General features: G+C 42.7%; 1 protein-coding gene across 1 annotated transcript in view; it reads right to left on the bottom strand.

Moving 5' to 3' along the window:
• LOC115915495 (neuronal acetylcholine receptor subunit alpha-7-like) overlaps positions 1–16,495 on the bottom strand; it is a 57,666-nt gene extending 41,171 nt beyond the window's left edge. The window contains exons 1-2 of the mRNA XM_030968952.1: positions 16,366–16,495; positions 268–407 (exon numbers count right to left, since the gene is read on the bottom strand). Coding sequence (XP_030824812.1) covers positions 268–407; positions 16,366–16,444 — 219 coding nt within the window. The 5' untranslated portion in view covers positions 16,445–16,495. The remainder of the gene's footprint in view (positions 1–267; positions 408–16,365) is intronic.
• Positions 16,496–21,543: the final 5,048 nt, after the last annotated feature.

Here is a 21,543-nt window from a genome sequence, read left to right as displayed (position 1 = left end):
TTTTTCTGTTTAAAACAAATGGAAAAAAAATACATAATTCATTTCCTTGAAGCTCATGTTGTGTCAGAACTAGCTGTGCTTTTAGGACGATATTCACTCTAAAGTGTCAAAGCATGTACTCCAGCATTTTGGGAGGATGCTTAGCAAAAGACAGACTGCTTTCATCTCTGATAGCCTGATAAAGAGGAAAAATATGTCTCCTAGATGAGCGATCAGATTTGTTATGCTGAATGGGTGCCATAGAGAAGAAAACAGCAAGTAACTTACCACATCAATTATCTGCAGCAAGGAAAGCTGGAGCTCAACTACGAGCGGTTGGGAATCATTCACTACGGGTCGTTCCAGACGATTGTAGTTCCGCAGCAGTTCTCTGTACAAGCGTCTCTGGCTTTCCCCCTGCTGAGAGACTACAGGAAAAGAAAGAAGGTGTTTGTCATTCACACTGTCACACAGCCACCATTGTTTGTCTGTTTTGTTAAAAACTCCCTCTTATTAGGTTTGTAATTAGAAAGCAGTTCCTAAAGATATCACCCAAACTCTGCACATGGATGTGACACAGCTTTTCTGCATATGTGAATGATGAACTCTCAAAAAAATTAACTACTAACACTCTAACTCATTAGTAACATTCAGAAACTACTGAACAGAATTTGGGGCTCTGGCTGAATATTCCCATTCCTTGGAGTCCCTCCTGCTGATGGACAGTAGGGTTGAGGCTCCAAAACTACCAAGCAGCTTCCTGGTAGGCAAGCAAATGAATTCATTTATTTGCTTGTTCTTATTTCCTAGACACTGGCTACTGTGAGCCAGCACTGGTATTACTTAGCCATATTGTGTTTATACCAAGTATGGGTAACAGGTACCCTTATTACTTGGAGCTGATGTATCAGGCTTTTTTCTAGGCTCAAGAAACAGTAACAACTGTTCTTCCTATCCTCTTCAGTTTTTCCAGGTTTTGGGTTACTTTCCTTGACTTTTTTCCATCTGATGGCAGCACACTTTGTTAACACGTACTGAGGTGGTGGTATGAAGGCTAGAGTATTTAACAGCTATTATAGAGATACTGAATTTCTGGTATTACACGCTTAAGTCAGTTTGCACTGAGAACAGACTCCACACAAAACTGTCATGCAAGCAGCTGAGCATGTTGAAGATTAGCAGAACTTCAGTCTATGCTTAATTTCCAAGATGACCTAGTTCCCACCTTTGGGGTGGATGTGGAGAGCATCCATCTAACCTGCTCTGCCAGGTTTCCTTGCCATGACAACAATGGATGGTAAAGGTTTGGGTGTCTTCCCTCAGCAAAGCAAGAAATTTGCTGGGATACACTGCTCAGAACCCTAGTTTCCCCAAAACTGTGTTGATCTTGGTGCTGTGGCTATTGACAGCCTGAGCCCTACTTAAGAGCTGCACCTAAGAGAGGGAAGGTCATGGACTGCAGGTTCCCTGAGGTCAATCAGTCCTGTCAACATGAGTGTGTATTCTCTGAACTGTATAAATTCAATCCCTGGCAGAGAATCTGCACTCTAAATCATTATGACTTTGGACTGAAGCAATTTTTATCCACTGCAGTTCCCACTATGTATATGATGGTTTTTACTTCTTGATCAGAGCTCTGCACATTGAGACCAAAACTTCTCTCAGAGAGGTTGTGATGAATATTTTCTTGACAGTACAAACAAACTATAACAACCCGTTCTGCCTTCCCAGCCTCTTACTACGCTTAGCAAACCCTTCAAGCCTGAGACAAGCTGCCCTAAAACAAAGCAGCCATGCCTTTTAAAACTAATAATAAATTCAGTTTATAAACAATCCATAGGTCTGTTTAACCTGTGTTGTTTTCATTTTTGCTGATACTCAAGGGAGATTGTGACTTTCTAGCATGGCAGTGCCTAGTAAACAAGAGAGTATTATGGTTCAATTTAGTAAATTACACCATCACATCAATTTCATGGGTCCTTTCTCCTCTTGTGTAACATTCTACGTGATCACAGACACCCAGAGGAGCAAATGCTGTAAGCAAGCCTTCAATGGCCCTTGTTGATACCTTAGTATTGGTTGCTGTGCTTTCACCAATGGCAAAGACGAGCTCTGACCACAGTATCTCTCCTTCAGCATCTTAAGTAATCTTCCCTGCTTACTTAAGCAGAGATTTAAGTCCTCTGTTATGGCCTTAGTATTTTCCAGTGCCTCAGCAGGACTAGACTCCATCATAAATCTCTTGTGTGTGAGGGAAACCCGTGAAAATCCCACATGTTGTCCTATGGAAAGATGCTCTGAGTTTGGAGCAGATTTGCTGTCCTTTCACTCATCTACCCACCCATGCTGCTGTGCTTTAGGGAAGAAATGACTTCCTGAACTAGCGCTCTCATCTTGAGTACTTACATAATACTTGTCCTCAACCTTTCTTTTACACTGGCTCCCTCAGCTTTTAAAAGGGGAAAAGCACCCTCCACCAGTCTCTGCACCCAACCGGGCTGCTAGACAGCCCTGGTACTACCATTGTCGGGGTAAATTGAAGAGCCCCCCAGGGGAGGGGGGGCTTGCAGAAATCTAAGCATAACCCTTTGCTCTAGGCTTTGGAAAGCTATCTTTGCACTTTGTGCTGCATCCATGCTGAAGTCAAGCCTCTTTCCCTGTTAAACTTTGTGAGGTGAAGTAGCCAAGAACCTAGTTTTCCATCCTTTCTTCAACTATCCTCTCTGTAATGTAATCCTGATACTTTGCAATCTCTTGTATTCAAAACTGTTAACATAGTCATAGATGATCTATTCTTAGTCTGCCGAGTTGGCATTGGTGACCATGTATTTTTGTGCTGCATGGTTTTTCTTACAAAATTACATATATTCAGAAGCGATGGAGCCCTGGGGTGTCCTGGCCAAGTGCCACAGCAGCTGTTGGCACCACAAAGAACTGGCTAGCCTAATCACATTGCCATCTCTCTGCTACAGCTGCTTTGGAGAAGGGAACTGAGGTGGAAGTCTAGTCTGACTTACATGTTCACAGACTTTTTCTTTAAATTGTAATTTTCAAATACTTAATGTTTCATACTCCAGAGAGATTTCTGCGTTTTTTCTCCTATGCTTGTGCTAATGCATTTTGACACTACAACTCTGTGTGCTAAATGGAGTGCTTGCTGGTGATGGGGAAGCCTGAACCTCCCAGGACAAGTGGTAGAATAAGCTTTACCACTGACTACCCCTCAGTCACACTAAGTTTAACCAAAAACAGTGGCACTGATTCATCTTTTAAACTATTGTCAATATGTCAGTATTTAAGGTTGCCAAGTCAGTCTCCCGAAACCAGTGCCAGACTTGCTTGTCTATGTTACTGGTAACTAAAAGTAACTGACAAAGGGCATGTTTTCTAAGGAAAGGATCTGAGAGTTTTTATGACCCACTGCCTCTGATACTGTCTCCCTCATCTATGAAGAATCTTTGAAGCAGTAGGAAAACATACAAACTCATTAAAATTTGAGAGAAGAGCAGTGTAGGATGTTTACCTCAAGCTTAGCAAGACTTCCGACACCATCTCTGAAAAATTCTCACGCACATTTGTCTATGCCTTGCAGGATAGATAAGTGAACAGTGGGCAGAAAAGTGGCTGAACTGTCAGGCTCAGAGGATTGTAGTCAGCAACAAAAAGTTCAGCTGAAGGCCAGCAGTGGTGGAGTACTCCAGGGATGGATACTGAGAACAATGATATTTAACAGTGTTATTAATGATGGGACAGAGTGCACCCTTAGCAAGCTGGGTTTTTTTTCAGATGGTGCAAAACTGGGAGGAGTGGCTGATGCATCACAAGGTTTTCTACCACTCAGAAGGACCTTAAAGTACTGGAGAAATGACTGACAGGAACCCCATGAAATTCAATGAAAAAAGTATAAAGTTGTCTTGCACCTGAGGAGTAATCCCAGGTACCAGAAAAGGCTGGGGGCTTGCTGGCTGGTGAGCAGGATAGCACAAAAGCCCCGAGGAACCTTATGGGTACCAAGCTGACTATAAGCCAGCAATGCACCCTTGTACAAAAGTCACCAGCATCCTGAGCTGCAACAGGAAGAACCACACAAGTAGATCAATAGAAATAACTCTTCCTCTCTACTCAGCACTGGTGATACAGACCTGGAATGCTGGATCCACTGCTGGGGCTTATAAGTAGAAAGGAAACATGGATTTCCTTGTTCAAGGAAAGATCAGGGGCTGGATTGTTCATCAAGATTTACTGTTTAATAATCTGAAAATGTTCCCTAAACTGCTCCTGGAGTTTGCAGACAACTGGGAAGCACAAAGCAAACAATCCTTGGATTGGCTGTGAAGAGGTCTATGGAAAGCAGTTTTTTGTGCACTACGTTAAACTTTTAAACACCTCTCTGGAAATTCCTTCTATGCTTCTGCATATGCAAAGAAGTCTGCAAGAAGCCCACTGATTGAATGATTTATATAACTATAAACTGCTACCAATCTTTTGAGCATAGATGCTATAGTTGTATTTCATATTTCTTTCCAGGATGTAATTGCTGAGAATTGCACATCCAGGGAACCTGCAGTTAGGTCCAGCCAGACTATACATATGGCATCCCCAGGAAGGACAGATGTTCTCTCCTTTCCAGGAGCTGTGCTGTCATGCCTAGTCTTGGCTGGTTGATTTTCCTGCTCTGCTTTGCATGCCAAGGTCCCCAAGCTATAAGGCAAGAGTCCAGCCCTTCCAGTTCCCCAGGTTTGTTCACAAAGCAGTCAGCTTCTTAACTGAGAATGCTGGTCTGAAACACATTCTGGCTGGTTGTGCACAGTAAAGAATAAATAATGAAATATTGACAAGATGATAGGAAGTAGAACATGGATTTCCACTAGTTTTTCAACAATGACACCTGTATTATCAACCATTCTACATCTGTTTCATAGTGTTCCCTGGTTTTGTTTTCATAATCTCTCAGCTTTTGGAGAGCGGGAGCTTCTAGCCGTTTTCTAGCTGTTGCTCATTTCTTTAGGCAGACACTTTAGTCCGAATATACAAGTTATTGCTTTATTCATACAAGATTATTGGTACCTAACATGATGGCTTTCAGACAAAATATCATAGTCTTTCCATATCACTTTATATTAACATATATGCATGCCTCTGAATTATAAAATATCTCTTTGTTTTCTTCTTCTGTTTTCAAAGACAGTTCCTAGAATCACTTTCATTTATAATACTTTTGAAGAACATGGTAAGTTACAATCAATAGTATGTTTCTGATCAATCACATTGTTTTTTTATATATTTTGCCCCCCAATACTTCATGAAAGGTCTCAAAATGGAGTGATACTGTAGTTGTGACATTTATTGACTCCCCTTGTACCTTCTGCAAGTATTTCACCACATCTCTGTCACTTTTTTTTCTCTGTACTTCTACTTTGACATGTATCTTTTGTTTTGGTTTATTTGTTTGTTATTTGTTTTTTTTTTTTTTATTTGTTTCATAAAAGAAAATGAGTAAAGTTAAGGCATTTATAAAAAACAAACACAACAGTGCCATTATACTGTGACGTATTGTTTAGTTGTGTAATGATTGTACTTAATTTTCTTATAGCTGGAATATTTACAGAGGAAAAATCCATTAAAAACTATGGTTATCAGAGCTAAATCCTAGAACTTAAAACTGTTTTCCTAAAACCTTCCTGCCACAGCTCCTCCTATTATTTATTTTCATTTTAGTTTAGCTCCTTCTATTATTTATTTTCATTTTTAGCTACTGTACTTTTGCAGGGATTTTTAGCTATCGCTTTCAGAATCCAAACAGAATGATCACAGGAAACATACGCGCGCACACGCACTACATGCAATCATGAATTATGGGGGAAGCAACACAAAAAGTATCAGGAAAAAAGCAGGTTGTTTCACAGACCATTTCATTCGCATAAAGAACTGAAATGGCAAGAGCATTTACAAAATGAGGCATGTTCTAATGATTTGGTAGCTATAAAAAACGACTTAATTTTGAATATTTTGCAGATTTTTGAGAATGTAAAGCATGTCATTGCCATATGTCACTTAATCCCCAGAGACACAGATGTGTCCCATCTGCTTTTGTTCTTATGTGCAGCATTGTTACTTTTATCTGTGGCTGCAAATGCACTATTTCTTTCAATGCCCTTTGATTTAAAATGCATGCCATCATGCCTTCAGGGAAGTGGATTCACATAAGAAACAATGGAATCACATCAGCTACCTCTACCCTGTGTGTGTCTGTGTGTGTGTGTTTATGCGCTGTGTATTTGAATATTTCTCTCATTTAAAACCTCTTTTTAATCTACTTCCCTTCTGGGTAATCTTTGACTCTAATCTTTGTCTCTCGCTATGCAGATTGTTTCTGCATCTTACACACAAAATTCATCAGCTATCCAGAGGAATGTGAGAAATTACTTATTTCCTAAGCAAGAAGGGCCTAATATTCCTGATACAGGTAATTTCTGTTCTTTCGTAGCAGATAAAGAGTTCCCAGCAGTGATGGGTATCAAAAAGGTGTGCAGGAAAAGGTTCTTTCTTAAAGACTCTAGGCCCATGACAACATGCTAAAACTATATCATGAAAGGATAAGCTTATATTTTTGGTCCTATTGGCTTGGTTGCAGGTGTTTAAAAGGCTAAGCAATGTGTGTAAGGTAGAGAGACACACTTTGAGGTATTAACAGTGGGATGCTTCTCAGTCATAGTTATCAATGTTATTTAAACTGCCTCATTACTCCAGGTCAGAAATCTAAGTAGCTACAGCCAGTAAAGGTAAAAAATGTACTTTTAGTGTAATGCTAGTTTGCATTAGCTCTATGCAATACAAGAGTCATTGCTACAATACTAGAGGCACAGGGAGCATAGGAGGAGGAATCTGGAGCAGTGATGAAGAGAGGGACACCCCTTGCTACACATTACAGAGTGCTATGGCTATCTGGAACCAACTCTTGCCAGCTGTCCTGGGATTTGTGGAGATGAGTAGTAATGGAAGGCAAAGAAAAGAAACAAAACTGATAAAGTAAGATAAAAGCAAGACACCACTGATATGGCCATCAGTATACTGGACTGGGCTTCTGTACTCCCTGATCCCATTGGCTTGCAGAGCATCTTGTCACATCCCTTCATCTCTACATGTTTCAGCACCCAAACCAGTTAACCCAGGGAAAGCCCTTCTTGGGAAAGCACTATGACCTTCATCCTCTAAGTGCCATCAATGTGGAAGCTATGGCATTATAGACAGCATTATCAGATAGCTCTGAAAAGGGTCAAGTCAGTGTGCACCTCCCCATTAAAAGTCCACTGTACACATGTGGAGAGCTCAGATCCGAGAAAGTCATAAGTTGACTGACAGGTGTAATAATGATTTCTGTGGAAACAGATAGGCAAGTCTGATTAGGCTGAGAAAAACAATAGGTAGAAAGAGTTCTTTTTCCTAAACCCAGTGCAGATAATAGCAGAGAGGGAGCCTGCAATCATGTCGTGGTTTAACCCCACACTGCAACTGAGTACCATGCAGTTGCTCACTTACAGTCTCCTCCAAGAGGATGAAGAATTAGAAAAAAAATTACAATAACATTAATGAAACATATTAATAATAAACCATAACGAAACATAATTAATAATATTAACAATATTAATAATATTAACGATGATGATGATGATGATGATGAAAAGGGAAACCACAAAAAAAGAGACAGAAATAAAGCCCAAAGAAGAAAAATTATGCACAACACAAGTGCTTTCCACCCACTGATCTGTGCCCAGCCCGCCCCTGCCTGAGCAGCAATCAGGTTTTTCTAGTCAGTGTACCTTAGTTTATATACTGAGATATACTAACTTCCCACAAAGAGAAACATAATCATTTTGTCCCAAGATGTGAAGAGAGCAAAGATTCCAAGAGCTATTCCTTAGTCACAAGGACGTCCTTAACAGGAAAAAAAGCTTGTTGCCTTTTTTATGGTTCAAAGATGAGGGAGAGATCTTGCTCTAAACCATTGCCTCAGTGTGTTATTGGTGAAGCAGTGGTAATATGGTTAAACTCCTCTGGGCAATGTAGAGGATAGGCTGGAGTGGAAATGATACAGACAGTAATACTATGAAAAGGAACTGCCCAGTGTGCTCAGAGATGTTGCAGTGCTTCTTTCCATTTTTCCTTCTGCAGTGCTCATCAGCTGGTTATGATTAAAGAGACAGCTAGTTTCCCAAAGTAGAACTTCTGCCTTGCTAGCCTGCCACCTGTACTTGCACAGCAAAGCTAAGCAGCAAAGTCATTGAGGATGCAATAGGCAAGGCTAGACATGGCTTCTCCTGCCTTTTTCCCTCATCATTCAAGTTGCAGCTGTTGTCCATGAACAAAGTAAGAGCTCCACTGGCTGCAAGGCACAGGCAAGACACAAATGTCCTTAGTGAACATGGATCTGAGAATGCAAAGAAAGTTCCAAGTTTGTCTTTACAATACCAGAAGTCAAATGATGGATAATGAAAAACACAACGTAAGAGCCCTCTGAAAGGGATGGGGGTTAGTCAGATGAAAATTTTGACTGCACGTTGAATGACTCCTAATTTGTTTAGTGCTTAGTATGTGAACTGGGAAATATGGAGAGACATCTTCTAAATGTTTCCTAAATCTGAAACAGTTTCACACTTAGGGAGCAGAAATTTCATAGCACACCTATAGATAAGACTCAGCCCTGTTTTAGGCAGCACCAATGAGTTTTCACTAAGTCAGGTCAAACATGCTGCCTGTGTATGTGAGATATTGTGCTGCCAATCAGATGGTGACAGTTTGGAGGCCTTGGCAGCAGAAGTGGCTGCTATCAAGGGATTTTTTCTAAGGGAAAGAAGCCTGAGGCTTTGGTGGTTGAAGTCTTCAAAGACAAAGGGAACTGTAAATAAGGGTGTGAAAATTCTTTGTAAGGAGTCTGAATTTATTTCACATTGAAGAGAAAAGCTGCTTCTAATACCTCTTGATGAAGTAAATGACTGGCTCTGAGGAAATGGACTTGTTACCAATCAAACAAGGTTTGTGGAGATCTGACCTAAGACACTTGAAACTGTTATGTACTATGCTTTGGCCGACTCAGTCCAGATTTACTTATGTGCATACAAAATGGCTTAAAAGCTTACATCTAATATGTTGTTTGGTTTTTTCCCCCAGACTTTAAAGGTATCAAGATCTCAGTGACAGCTGAGTGCTGGTTAGCCTTGATCTGTTTTCAGAACACCAGATGCTATTGTCTTTTCCTTGGGTACATGGCTCAGGTCCTGGTTTTGTTAGTGGTTATATGAAATATTGGTTTCTCCCTGCTGCACCCTGACAGCCAAACCTGCACTGGCTGAGTCACTCATCCTGGCTAAGAGCAGAAATGAATCACAGTGAAATTGAGGTACTTCTAGAGAATGAGAATCTGGGGGGTGTGATTTTGTCCTGTCTTTACTCTGTTGCTTTTAAGCTTTGGTAACTTCAGTCTACTGCTCCTGAATTATGCTGGTGCAGACAAAACAAAATTAAAACAAAACTGGTGCCCTGTGCATCCAGAGGGAGCAGGATTGTCATCCTGTAATACAGCAGCAATGCCACAGATGGGGGATGCTTGGTCTCTGAGTGAGACCAGAATGAGGCTGAAAGCTAGAAAGTGATCCTGTACTGTCCGGGCTGCCCTTTTGTATTCCCCAGAAAAGAATTCCTGAGACTGCTAGATCATTTTGACCCAAAGGAGAAGTAATTTGTCCACTTGACAGAGACCTCCTCTGGAGAAGGATGTCTCTTCTCCTCACCCACAGACCGATTTCCATAGATCTACCTTCTCTTTACCCTGCTGCCTCCTCTTTCATATGATCTGGCAACACATAAGTAGATCTGATGGTGCCAGGAGTGCTGAAGTGCTTGAGCTGAGATACCAATCCAATAAATTTAAATTATAATTGGTGACCCTAATATCTTCAGAAATTACATTAGAAGTCTCAGACCTTGAACAAAATGCTGCTGTAGAGAGTATGCTACAAGATAGCTGTTTGGTTATAAAAGAAAGGCAAAGTTTTTGCTTGGAGCTCCTGCAGCTGCCCCGTTGCCATTTATGGATTGCGTGTGAAGCCTGAACACGAACAGGTTTAATTCAAAGTTGCTGCCCATTTGCCACTTGAAACAGTGGGAACTGCAAACTATCTGGCAACTTTTTATTTAAGTTTTGATCTCTTCTTCCCATTGTTATAATTGCTTCCCATTGTTATAAAAGCTGGATTTCGGTTTGCTGACTACCTTTCTAAAATGACACAATATTAAAGGGAAAGCACTCCATCAATTGCTTTATCACTCCTGCAGGATCATCAAAAAAACCCACAAGATGGCTAAGAATTATGTAAAGTATTATCTGCATGATTATATTACTTTCTACTTTTGGTTTTTCCCAAATGCACTGACTCAGATGTGATAAGAACATTAAGAAGCATCATTCTTTACAGCCAGCCTGCACTCAGTGAGACCCACTGCATGACACACAGTAAGTTCTGTGTCATGAAGCCTCCATAGGGCAGCACTGATCCCTCGGAGTGAGTGAAATGGAGGCCACAAACAACAGGCTGTAACCCAGCAGATGGATTAGAGTTAAAGAGATATGCTTTTGATCTGCTTGGAGATGAGAAAACAAGGGAGAGTTCTTTTGGCTGCCTTCAGCTTTCATGAGGAAGGGCTCCATAATGAAGAAGCCAGGCATTCCTGGGAGGTGCACAGGGACAGGACCGGTAAGATAAAGGTGCATAATGGGGCATTCCCACAGTACTAAGAGAGCCTTTTTTTTCTCAAGGGTGCTCTGCATAAGGAACATCACTGTCTTTGGAGATTTTTGCTGGCTGACTCCTCAGATAACAACACAATAGAGAAGAAGGGTGGGACTGAACAACCTCTGGAGGTCCCTTCCAGCCAAATTATTCTACCATTATATGAACCTGTATAGATCAGACCCTCCCTCACCTCAGCTGCCAGAGACACACCTTTACCAATTTACAACATAATTTTCTCCCTTTGTATGGCGAAGATATAAGTCACCAGTGACGTTTTTCCAGAGCTGAGCTTCAAGGAACACAGTGTACTGTCTTAGTCCAGTCTGCAAACTGACTTCAGCCTCTTGGAGCTCTTAGTGAGAAATGAGACCTCCTCAAGCCTGCCTGTTTCTTCTAAGTAATTTTTCTGATCAAATCTATGTTGCATTAAGAATAGAAATGAGGACTGTGGTTTTCTTTTCAACCTTGTGGAATGCAAAAGTGTTGAAAATACCCATTTCTGAATGGTGATAAGGTTTGCAGGCATCTGTTTCAGCGCCCCATTAAGCACAGATTTTCTAATTGAGCAAAGCCAATTGATAGCAAGGCAAGACGGAGACACCTGCACCTCACTGTTTACATACATAAGTACTCATGTTGACTACAGGTTCCTTTCCATTGCAATTTACTGACTTAATTGCAAGCCCTGAGTGGGCAGATTCTTACTTCCATCTGGTTCTGGTCTCAGCCTTCTCATCAGCTGTTTTGCTCAATGCAGAAAGTATTTGATAAGCAAAACTCTTTCTTTAAGCCATATTTTCTCAGGACTGTGCTCTAAAACAGCAATAAGCCCCTGTCTGCCTTTCTCATTTCCTGGGTTGATACTGATTGCCAGTGCTAGTCCTACCTGTCTCAGTCAGATTTGATCTCTTTCTTAATTAGTTTGTGTAGGATCTCTAGGCAGTAGACATCTTCAAACAACCACGTCAGGACTGATGCAAAGGGTTTTCATCTACTTTAATCACACTCTAGAGCTGAAGAGACCACATCTCCCTCCTTACTTGTCACGTGCAAATGAAATTGTATGTGCTACCACCATAACTAACTCAAGTTCTTTTCCACATGCCTTAGGAAAATAAACCAGAGAGAAAGAAAAGTTCTGAAGCTGCCTTTAAGCGATAAAACCTCTGCCTGGAATGAGCACTTCTGCTCTGAGACCATCAGAAAACTCTGTGAGGTGAAGCAAGGCTGAAGATACCCAAGGTGTCATCTGGCATCATCCCAAAGACCAGATGGATAATGAAATACTTTCTCATGCATTGTATCTGCTTCTGGACCCCTCCCTACATGCTAGACTGGCATACCAATAGCTGCATGTAACGACAGACACTGGTGATCAGTTGCTTTTTCTGGACCTGCCCACTTTTTCCAGTGATATTTGAGAAGAATTAACACAAGATTTAGCTCAGATCCCTATCAGCAAATGCACATAGAAATACCTCCAACCTTCCTGGAGCCTGGCAACTTCTCAGAAGCTTGGGCCAGCTCCACTGTTGCAGCTGTGCCTATGATAATACGGATCAGCCTTAGAGCTGTGCCAGTGAATGCACATAGAAGATTACTGACTGAACACAAGGTCTGGTTCATTGAACTATAAAGTCAACCTCAGGAAGCAAGCATGAACAGCAAGTTACTGCAGCAGACAGTAATGCAGAGGAAATAGGGGTTTGCTTAGGACCCTGCCTGCCTGTCTCAAATGTACTGACAGATATCAATGGCACTAGTGCTCCTGATCACAGAGCATATGTGCACATGCCATGGACAAGTACATTTATTCCCTTGGCTCCATGAACATGTGATGCCTTAGCACGCTCTCAGCATTCAGAGTGATCAGCCCTGATGTCTGTGCTGTTAGATATTAAAGTAGTGGTGGGGATCTGACAGCAATTTGCTACGTCTGCAAGTTGCATGTATGGCATCTTCTTATGCCATCAATAGGGAAGAAAACAGCTACCAGTACAAGCTAAGGCCTAGCTCATGTATATTCTATTTTAAATGTGCATTAGCTGCATTGTTATCTTTGAAACTGTATCATTCAGTGTATTAACATAGAGAATATGGAGAGTTGAGGTGAACACAACCTTCAGACCTCTAATTAAGGTATGAAAGATTCTAAATTATTTAACTTTCACACCTGGTTCTACTCTGATAACTGTTATGAGATGTAAAAATACAGCTACTTCACCAACCACCTAAATTACCAATGATATTACACTGTACTCCTAGAAGGCACAGGAATCCTTTTATCTGTTCAACTGTGTCTCTTTGGAGCAAATAAGTTTGATTAAAACACATCATTGCAGTTCTATCAGACCTAAACAGCTGAGGCCTGAAGTTTAGACTCCATATATAGGTATTTATGTAACATTATTTGTTCTTCCTACTACACAGATCTCTCAACTCATGTCACCTCAGTCTAATTAGCTCACATTAGAGAAATTGTAGCTTGGCAGTGGAATCTGGCCTTCTGAGGCTATCTTGCCAATGCTTCTGCTGTTGCAGAAACAGCACCTGCTTGCATGGAAGTGAACCAAGAAATTTGTGAGGATTTGATCCAAGAGATCATCAGTTCTGTTCTGATGTGATCACTAGACCCCATCGAAATAAGCAAAGGTGTGAAAAAGCACGGAATTGGGTGTAGCATTGCAATTCAAATCTCTATTGTGAGTGAGCCAAAGAAAAGCTGCTTGCACCAGCTGGCTACACCAAGTCAGGCTGAATTACTTCATCATTTACATATTTGAGCTGGTTAGCTCACTTGCAGCATCCCCTGCCATAGGATTTGTCCCATACAGCTGAGCACATATATTCCCACCAGACTGCAGAGAAAGGTTGTTGTCCTCAGCTTGCCTTTGCCTTTGCTGGACTTTTCAAAGCCACTTGCCCAGATATGACCCAGATGGCAGTCTGTACAGAACAAAGAAACTGAGAGCTCTGACTCTGCTCTGTGTGGCATGTGGGCACTGTAATGGTCTCACTCGAGAAATAAAAAAGGACATAAAGGCATAGTAATTAGAATACATGGTTTGACTGGAGACTAGCCAAGTGTGCGTTTAACCTCCCTGGCTGTTCAAACCCTCTAGGTGACTGTGCCCTGAGCTGAAGGTAACTCCTCAGAGAGGCTATGCATCTTTGTGGTCACTGTGACATGTTACTCAGAATGTACTTGCAGGGTTGTCGGCACCCTATCTCTCAGATTGCATCACACTCAAAAAAGGGAGCAGGAATGGGACTGATCCCTTCATTGCAATCAATCCCTAGACCAGGTTTTTCAAGTTTCTCCACCCAGGGTTGTTAGATAGCTGCTGAGACTCACTGGGTCCTTCTACATTCTGGGTGCTCCTTCTAGGAATGCCCCTAGCCTGGAAGGGATGTCTGACCCTGAGAGTATTCACCTGGGATATAGGAAGGTTGAAAACCAGTTTCCTGATTTTTCCTTAGACCCATGTCTCAAAAAAAAGCATCATCAGCCCTTTGAGAAGGAGGGCTGCAATGACCCAGCTTAAATGACATGACTACTGGGGCTTCTAGCATTATTGCAAGTAAAGTCAGGTTGAAGCAGACAGTTGAGGAAAGAACTGGGAAAAAACCTGAGTTCTTCATGTGTTGTTTGTGTTTGATTTTTATCTAGTTCTTGTGACAACTTTCCTGTCAAACAGCCCTACAGGAGTTCTCAGTACTTGATAAATTGCTATGAACAATGTTGAAAAAACTCAGTGCTATGTGAGAGTGATGTTAGCTGTGATTTGAATTTGGTGTGACTTCCTTGTGGGTGAACTAAGGGACCCAGGGAGAAGTTCATCTGGATTTACTGTTAAAAAATAAAAAACTCTGCTACTGATAACATGCTAATATCATCTTGACTTTTTCTCTTCTGCCCCAGCTGCTCAATTCCCAGGTCTTTCTGGGGTTTTTTCCCCCTTTTTTTTTCTTTTGTTTTCTTTTTCTTTTAATTTAAAAAAATCTGTAACGCATAAGTCAGTTACAGACCAACATTACCAGAAAATAATGTTATTCTGCTTTAGCATTTTTCTGTAAAAGTGCACACTTGTGAGCTGTTGGTAAGAGCACCTAACAAAAAATTCTCTGAATTATTTATAAAAGCAGTTTGTCTTCATGTGCTGTTTAGAGAAACTAGGCATCCTCTGATGAGTTAGTGATTACTCATTATTTAAAAGTCAGGATTTACATGACACACAACTTTTCAAAATGGGAATGTCCATAAAATTAGTTCTCTCATAACTAGATGCTATAACCCGCCTGTTAATTCAGCTCCTACAGTAGCACAGAAATGTCTTGAAGATAGCAAGGTTCTTAATTCAGCAAGGTGGGGAAACATTTTTCTGCAGTACCATTACTACATTAGGCAGATGAAATGTGGATCTCTAATAATGAAATGCCCAGATGTTTTACAGCTTCAAATGAATTAATGAGGAATTATCTATGTGGCATGAATAGTCCAGTGCAACATCCCATATATGCAAGTTTCCAGTGCCCTTATACTTCTGAAATAGATGGACAACTTTCTCTGCTTTAAAAAGACAATCCTGCTTTATACATAAATTGTGAGAAACAAAACATGGTCCTTCACACCTAGAACACTTAGTTTTAGAATTTTTGATTGCTGCCGGCATTTATGTTTCAGCTGAAAGGGACCCACAAAAGCACATTTTGTGTAGAATACTGAATATCTTTCACGACTATGGCTATTTCAACATTCTCACTTAAAAACACTTTATTGTCAGCCTTGCTATCCTGAATGTTTTGAAATAATCACACAGCTCCTATTTTTTTTAGCACCATGCTGAAACTTCTGAAGACAGCTTAGTCAGAGCTGACACCTTAGACTACAGAAGCCCATTATTCTTATTAGATATTTCCAGCTATATATGCATCTCTGTCTTAACTATTTTTATTAAGCATACTAAGAGTATGTTTAATAAAAACAAACCAGAACTAGTAAATTTATGTATTTATACAGATTTAATCTTTCTACATGATGCACAGAGAATAAACAGTTATGAATTTTCTTCTGCTTGTATTTCTCTGTAGAATACCATTGCACTCACACACCTACAGGGTTCTCAAATCATTCTGCCCAACCTGAAGTTATAATTTCCTGTTGTCAAAAAACCATGGTAAGGTTACATTTTTCAGGAAAGCAAGAACATATTTCTTTTGAAACACAACCATTTCAATTAATTTATGGAAGTTAAAATTACTCACCTTTAATTAAAAAAAGGAAAAACCACAAAACCAAACACACACACTTCTTCCTTCTCTAAAAAAATGTAAGATCCCAGCACTGTAAGATCTACAGACTTACCCAAACTGATTACAAAAGTCAGTTAAACCAGCATGGGACTCTAATGAAGTTCAAAATACAATCAGATACAAGACCTACTGAAAATAAAATTTGGAGCTGGATGCAACTAGCATTTAGAAGACTAAAAAAAAAAAAAAAACAAACCCAAACAACAAATCAAAGCAAGAGCAACAAAAAACCCAAACCACAACCAAAAAAAATGAAAGCCTGGACAAACACAGATAAGCTTACCTTTAAAGAGTGAGAAGAACAAGGATGACCAGAGATACAGTGCAGAACAAACAAATGCCAAGCACTTTTCTGTGAGCATTGTCAAAATAAGCTGGCTCTCCTTCCTGAGCAGAGGGTGAAAGTCGATGAAGTCCTGAAGAGAGCCTGCAATGACTGATGGATTTGGCAATTACGGTAATAAGGCATCAAACCAGCTTCCCACCAGGGTAGAAAAGTGCATTTGCTCATGTGCTACTCCAGTCCCCAGGAGCCAAGTCAGCTCAGTGCTTGGTCAGTAAATCCAAACACAAAGGAACAGGTTACATTCCCTTGGACTCACATTGCACGACACACTGAGCCTTTCCCTGGTCAGGAGCAAATGCAAGTGATCCTCGCACACAGCTGTCTGTGTACTGCAAGAAGGGGGAGTGTGCTGCCTCGGAGACGCTTTCCACATCTCCACATATTGTACCTAACTCGAGACAGCACAGCTGCAGTGTTTCCAGTGCTTGCACTCGAGTGCCTCTAGAGTTGTTTCCCAGCGAAATGAATTAGTGTGTGTCCCCCTCTGCTCCCTCCCAGCTGCCAGGGCAACTTGCAGCAAGCACCTGTGGCACACACCTGCCTTTTCTCCCAGCAGAGGTGGCAGGGGAGATTCAATAGTGCAAAACTTTGAAAATATGAAAATAGCCAATTTCCTGTCCATTTTTGGCGCACCCCTTCCTGTAATCACATCCACCAGATGTAGGGAGCTGCTCTGAGTGCCCTCTTCCCCAGCTGTCTATTGTGGGATTTCGCACACACCCTGGCTCCCCTTCCTCTCCACAATTTTATCCACTAGCAAAAGAAAGGTAAGGTGAGGCAAAGTCTTGAATGAATTATAGTCATCATTTGGGCCTTTCTTTTCTCATTTTCCTGTTCTGAACTCTCACCCACTTCTCTTTCACTGCAAGCAGAGACAGCACCTCGTACTTCCCTTTGTTGACTTTCTTGGGGCTCCAGCCTTGACAGGGTACAACCCTGGACAGACTCAGAGAGCAGCAGCAAGTCGTGACTCCGGGCAGGAGGAGGGATTTGGGCACTGCCGTAGTGAGGCTGCAGCGGGCAGTGCAAGCTGGCATGAGAGCAGAGCCCCGGGATGTGGGGCACAGGGTGTGCTGAGGAGGAGAACTTCGAGGTTGAGTGGTGGGGCACAGGCTGACTGTGGAGTCGTCCTGGCTGGAAACATCCACCCTGGGATCAGCTGAGAAATGCAAACTTATAATGCTCAGGAAACACGTGAGAAATCGGTGGTCAAAGAACCAGGAAAGGGGAGGAAAACATTACAAGTGGGGAGAGCAACACCACCAGAGTTAGTTAGTAACATTCAAACATCTTCTGCAGTTTTCATGCCTTTAATTTTCTTTTAATAAATGTTAAATAGATTTGGAAGGCTGAGACCACAAGGGGCTGGTGTATACCCCAGCTGCAGCCTGGACTGATTTAGCTGTATCCTCATGCCCTCTCAACCCTGTCACTGGATGGTGGGCTGTCTTCCAGGGGATTTGGGAGGGGTCCTCAGAGCTACTGGCCCTCCCTTTGCTGGCTTGCTGGGATGCCCCAGGTGAGCTTTCACTGACCACGTGGAACACCAGGAACAACCAGGCACAGCCTCCTCTGGGTTCCCTCAGTCTCCTTTTGCTCCCCATGGGTAGGAATGGGTACAGAATGGGAATTGTTGCTGGGACCCCATGAAGGCTGGCCTGGGAGACCCCCTTGGGTGGCATCAGGGCCAGGGACCATAGAGGGGCTGTCCTCCCACTCTCCAGCTGCACTGCTGACCTCCAGGCCCATTTGATGTTGGGCCTCCGCACTGAGCCTGTCTGTGATGGTGTCAATAAGCTTGTGGGCAAAGCTCCTTGTGTGCCTGTGCAGGGAAGCCCATAGGAGCTGGAACAAAGCCTCATTTGGGCCAAAGTAGTGCAGGCTGGATGGGACAACGCACTGCACTGTTGCTGCTTCCTACTATCCTCAAAGAGCTGTCCCTGCTCCCGATGCAACTATGACAGCAGGCAGTGGCCACATGGCTGATGGCAGGACTATTGCAGTGCTGTGGGAACCAGGGGCAGCAGGAGTCCTACTCTCAGGTCTGATAGGGCTGCAGAGCAATGGAGATTGGGAGCAGCTAAGTGCTTAGGAGATCAGTGAGTTTGATACATGATCACAGCTCCCTGCAGGGGAGATCACTTGAGCAGAGCCCATTGCAGAGTGTGGGAAATGGATTTGTAAAGTTCTCAGGGCCTGACAGAAAGCCTACACAGTACGCATACACATGCAAACTTTGAGACAAGAAATGCTGACTTAGAAATGCCATGGAATAGAACAGATATTGTTGAGAGAGAAATGGAGATAGAAAAAAGTTTCAAAGGATGTCCTTGCAAATAAGACTAGATACTTTGGAGAAACAGAACTATGAAAGATGCATTGTAGTAGGACCCATGAAGTAGTTCTAGATTATTGGCTTTAAGGCATCTACAGCATGCTGTGGCAAAAAGCTGATAGTCCAAGCAATGCATATAGCGTATTGTAATTAGGAAATAGTCAGCTTCTGATTGTGATGGTATGAATTATAACATCTGTATTGTCATACCCTTTTCATAAGACTAAAAATGGAATTAAAGCTTTTAAAACACTTCTCAGTTGTTGCATCTCTGGGTCAGGAAAAAGGTATTGTCCAACAGCAGAGATGCCTGTTCTTGTAGACAACTGTGCTGACTGCAGGGCAGCTGTACCTAAACTTCTCCTTTTTCTCTTTTTCTACTTCCCTCACATCCCCACAGTAGAACAACATGGAGCATAGTTTTGTCCATGATTTTTGGGTTAGATTTGGGTTTCATCTTTTTTCTTTTTTTTTTTTTCTAGATTTCACTTTTCATCAGTGAGTACAACCTCACACACATTGCAGTTCTGGTCGCTGTACTCACCTTCAGCCACTGTAAGTGGCTGTCCTCTCATTGATGGCCAGAGTGTGGGCACTGGGAGCTGCTGGGTACCTGGGACCTCCTCCTCTCAGGTGGAACATGTCCCATGGTGCCCTGTGGGCTGGAATGACATGCTCCTCAAAGCTGTCATCCTCCCACACCGAGTACAGGATGGAGGTCACCCTCCTCTTGCAGAGGGGGCATTCAGGCTTGCTCCCTGCCCACTGCAGAACGCACACTTAGCAGAAGCAGAGAGGCAGCGCATAACTGGCCTGCTCCCAGCTGTCCAGGCAGATGGGACAGCAGTTGTCCAGCTCCACGGCCATGCTTGCCATGCACAGTGGGGTCTGAAGACAGCTGGGGATGACAAATCACTGCCTCTCAGTGACACTGCAGCAGCAATTGTTGTGCTATGAAAGTGAGGCCACAATTGTTGTCTGGCTCAAGGATGTATGGAAGTAATACCCACATCACCCAGGAAGGAAACCTTCCCTGCTCCCCAGATGGAGTTTTCCCCTCCTAGATAATTTCTGCTGCTGCAAGAGTGACTCCTCAGTGCCCCAGCTGCCTCAACTGAGAGCTCCATTTTGCAAATTATGCACAGGGGCACAGGCTGAAAGTCATTGATCTCATGAGGATGGAAAATCCATCTATATTAAACCCACCTATATGGCTCTCTGCAAGTAGGAGACTTGGTGCTGCAATATCCCACTTTGAGCATGCAAATGCAGACAGGCAGAATCCAGGGGCTTTGCAGTCTAGCTCCTTCTCTGCCCTCCTCAGCTCTTAATCACATTTCAAAATTAGGCTACAAGTGAATTCTTCTAAATGCTTGGGTTGCTTTGTTCCACAGACAGCCATTTAACCATGTCATCTGGCAAAAGCGAGCATGTCTGACAACCAAATATACACTGTGGAGTCTATAAAACATAACCTATTGCACTACTGAGCTGCAACCAGGTTCTTGGGATCGCTGCTCACATAGGTTTCATCATCAGTGCAGGGGCCTGAATGTGTGCTTCTTTCACAGGCTGTGGTTAAGGAAGGATACAATGAGGACAAAATTATTGTGCAAGTCTGTTATGCTCCTCCTCTCCCATGTCCACCTGAACTGTGCTGCCACTGCAAAAGGCTTTCCCAGAGAAGATAAAACCAGCCCTTCTGGCTGAGATCCTATAGTAAGGATGTACACCTGCCCCTCAGCTCTGGATGTTTTCATTGCTCAGCCCTCATCTCCTACAGAATCAGATGATATGAATATAGAAACCAGGATTTTTCACCAAAGAGCTTAAAGGCAGACATTTTCTCTCACTGCCATTTCCCTGTGAAGCCTGGGATGGACTGCTGCAGACTGGGGCTTATAGACAAGGTCCATGTCAAAGCTCTACCTAGGGGTTCAGACTGTGTTCTGACCTTGTGAAGTTATGTGACTTGTTCTTCTTCTTCTTGAGGTTTTGTCTCCTCTAGGTCACATTGGTATCAAACTCAGCAATTTTGGAGCTGGGCATCCTTCCTCTGCAGATGGGGTTGTCTGCAGGTGAGACAGCTCTTCTCCTACCACCTTTCACCATGCTTGCTCCTGAGTTTGCCCAGTCAGCCCTTCCACCACTGACTTCACCTCCGAGCCAAACTCAGTACCTCATGCTGTGAGCGAACAGAGATAAAGGACAACTGGCCACAGTCACACCTTAACACCTGAGCAAGAAGAAGGGAGGATGAAGAAAGCCCTTATAATGCAGGAAGTACTGGAAAGTGCTTTACCCCAGGAGTGGTTTGGATGAGTTATGAGTGATTTGGGGATGTCTGATAAAGGTGTCAAGTGCTGAAGCGGATACAGTGCATTGTTCAAAAGCCACATCACCAGGGTTTCACCATGCATGTCAAGCTGCAGAGACCACTCAGGGGGTTCAGCTCCACTCCAAGGAAGGCAGATGACACCAGGTGACACATACACAGGCCAAGTGACCTTGCTGGTGAGGCTGGGGATGCTGGAGGATAGGAAAGTACTGCAGGATGTGAATATACCTGGTTAGTTAAGCAGGGAGCTGGGCTGGGGTCATTCCAATTCTGCTGGGTGCTAGGATGAGGAAGCCAAGGAAGTGAGTTATGGAGGGGTCCACTCCTTTCGCTGTTGCAAAGGGAGGCAGATGGTGGCAGGAGGGTCTGCATAACTAGGGATCTCATGGCTTCCCACTCTTGCAGGCAGCAGATTGGTGAGCAGAGGTGACAATGGAGCTGC

Source organism: Camarhynchus parvulus, chromosome Z (genome assembly GCF_901933205.1).
Source record: "Camarhynchus parvulus chromosome Z, STF_HiC, whole genome shotgun sequence".
Classification (NCBI taxonomy): domain Eukaryota; kingdom Metazoa; phylum Chordata; class Aves; order Passeriformes; family Thraupidae; genus Camarhynchus; species Camarhynchus parvulus.
This window is presented reverse-complemented; position numbering and strand designations above follow the sequence as displayed.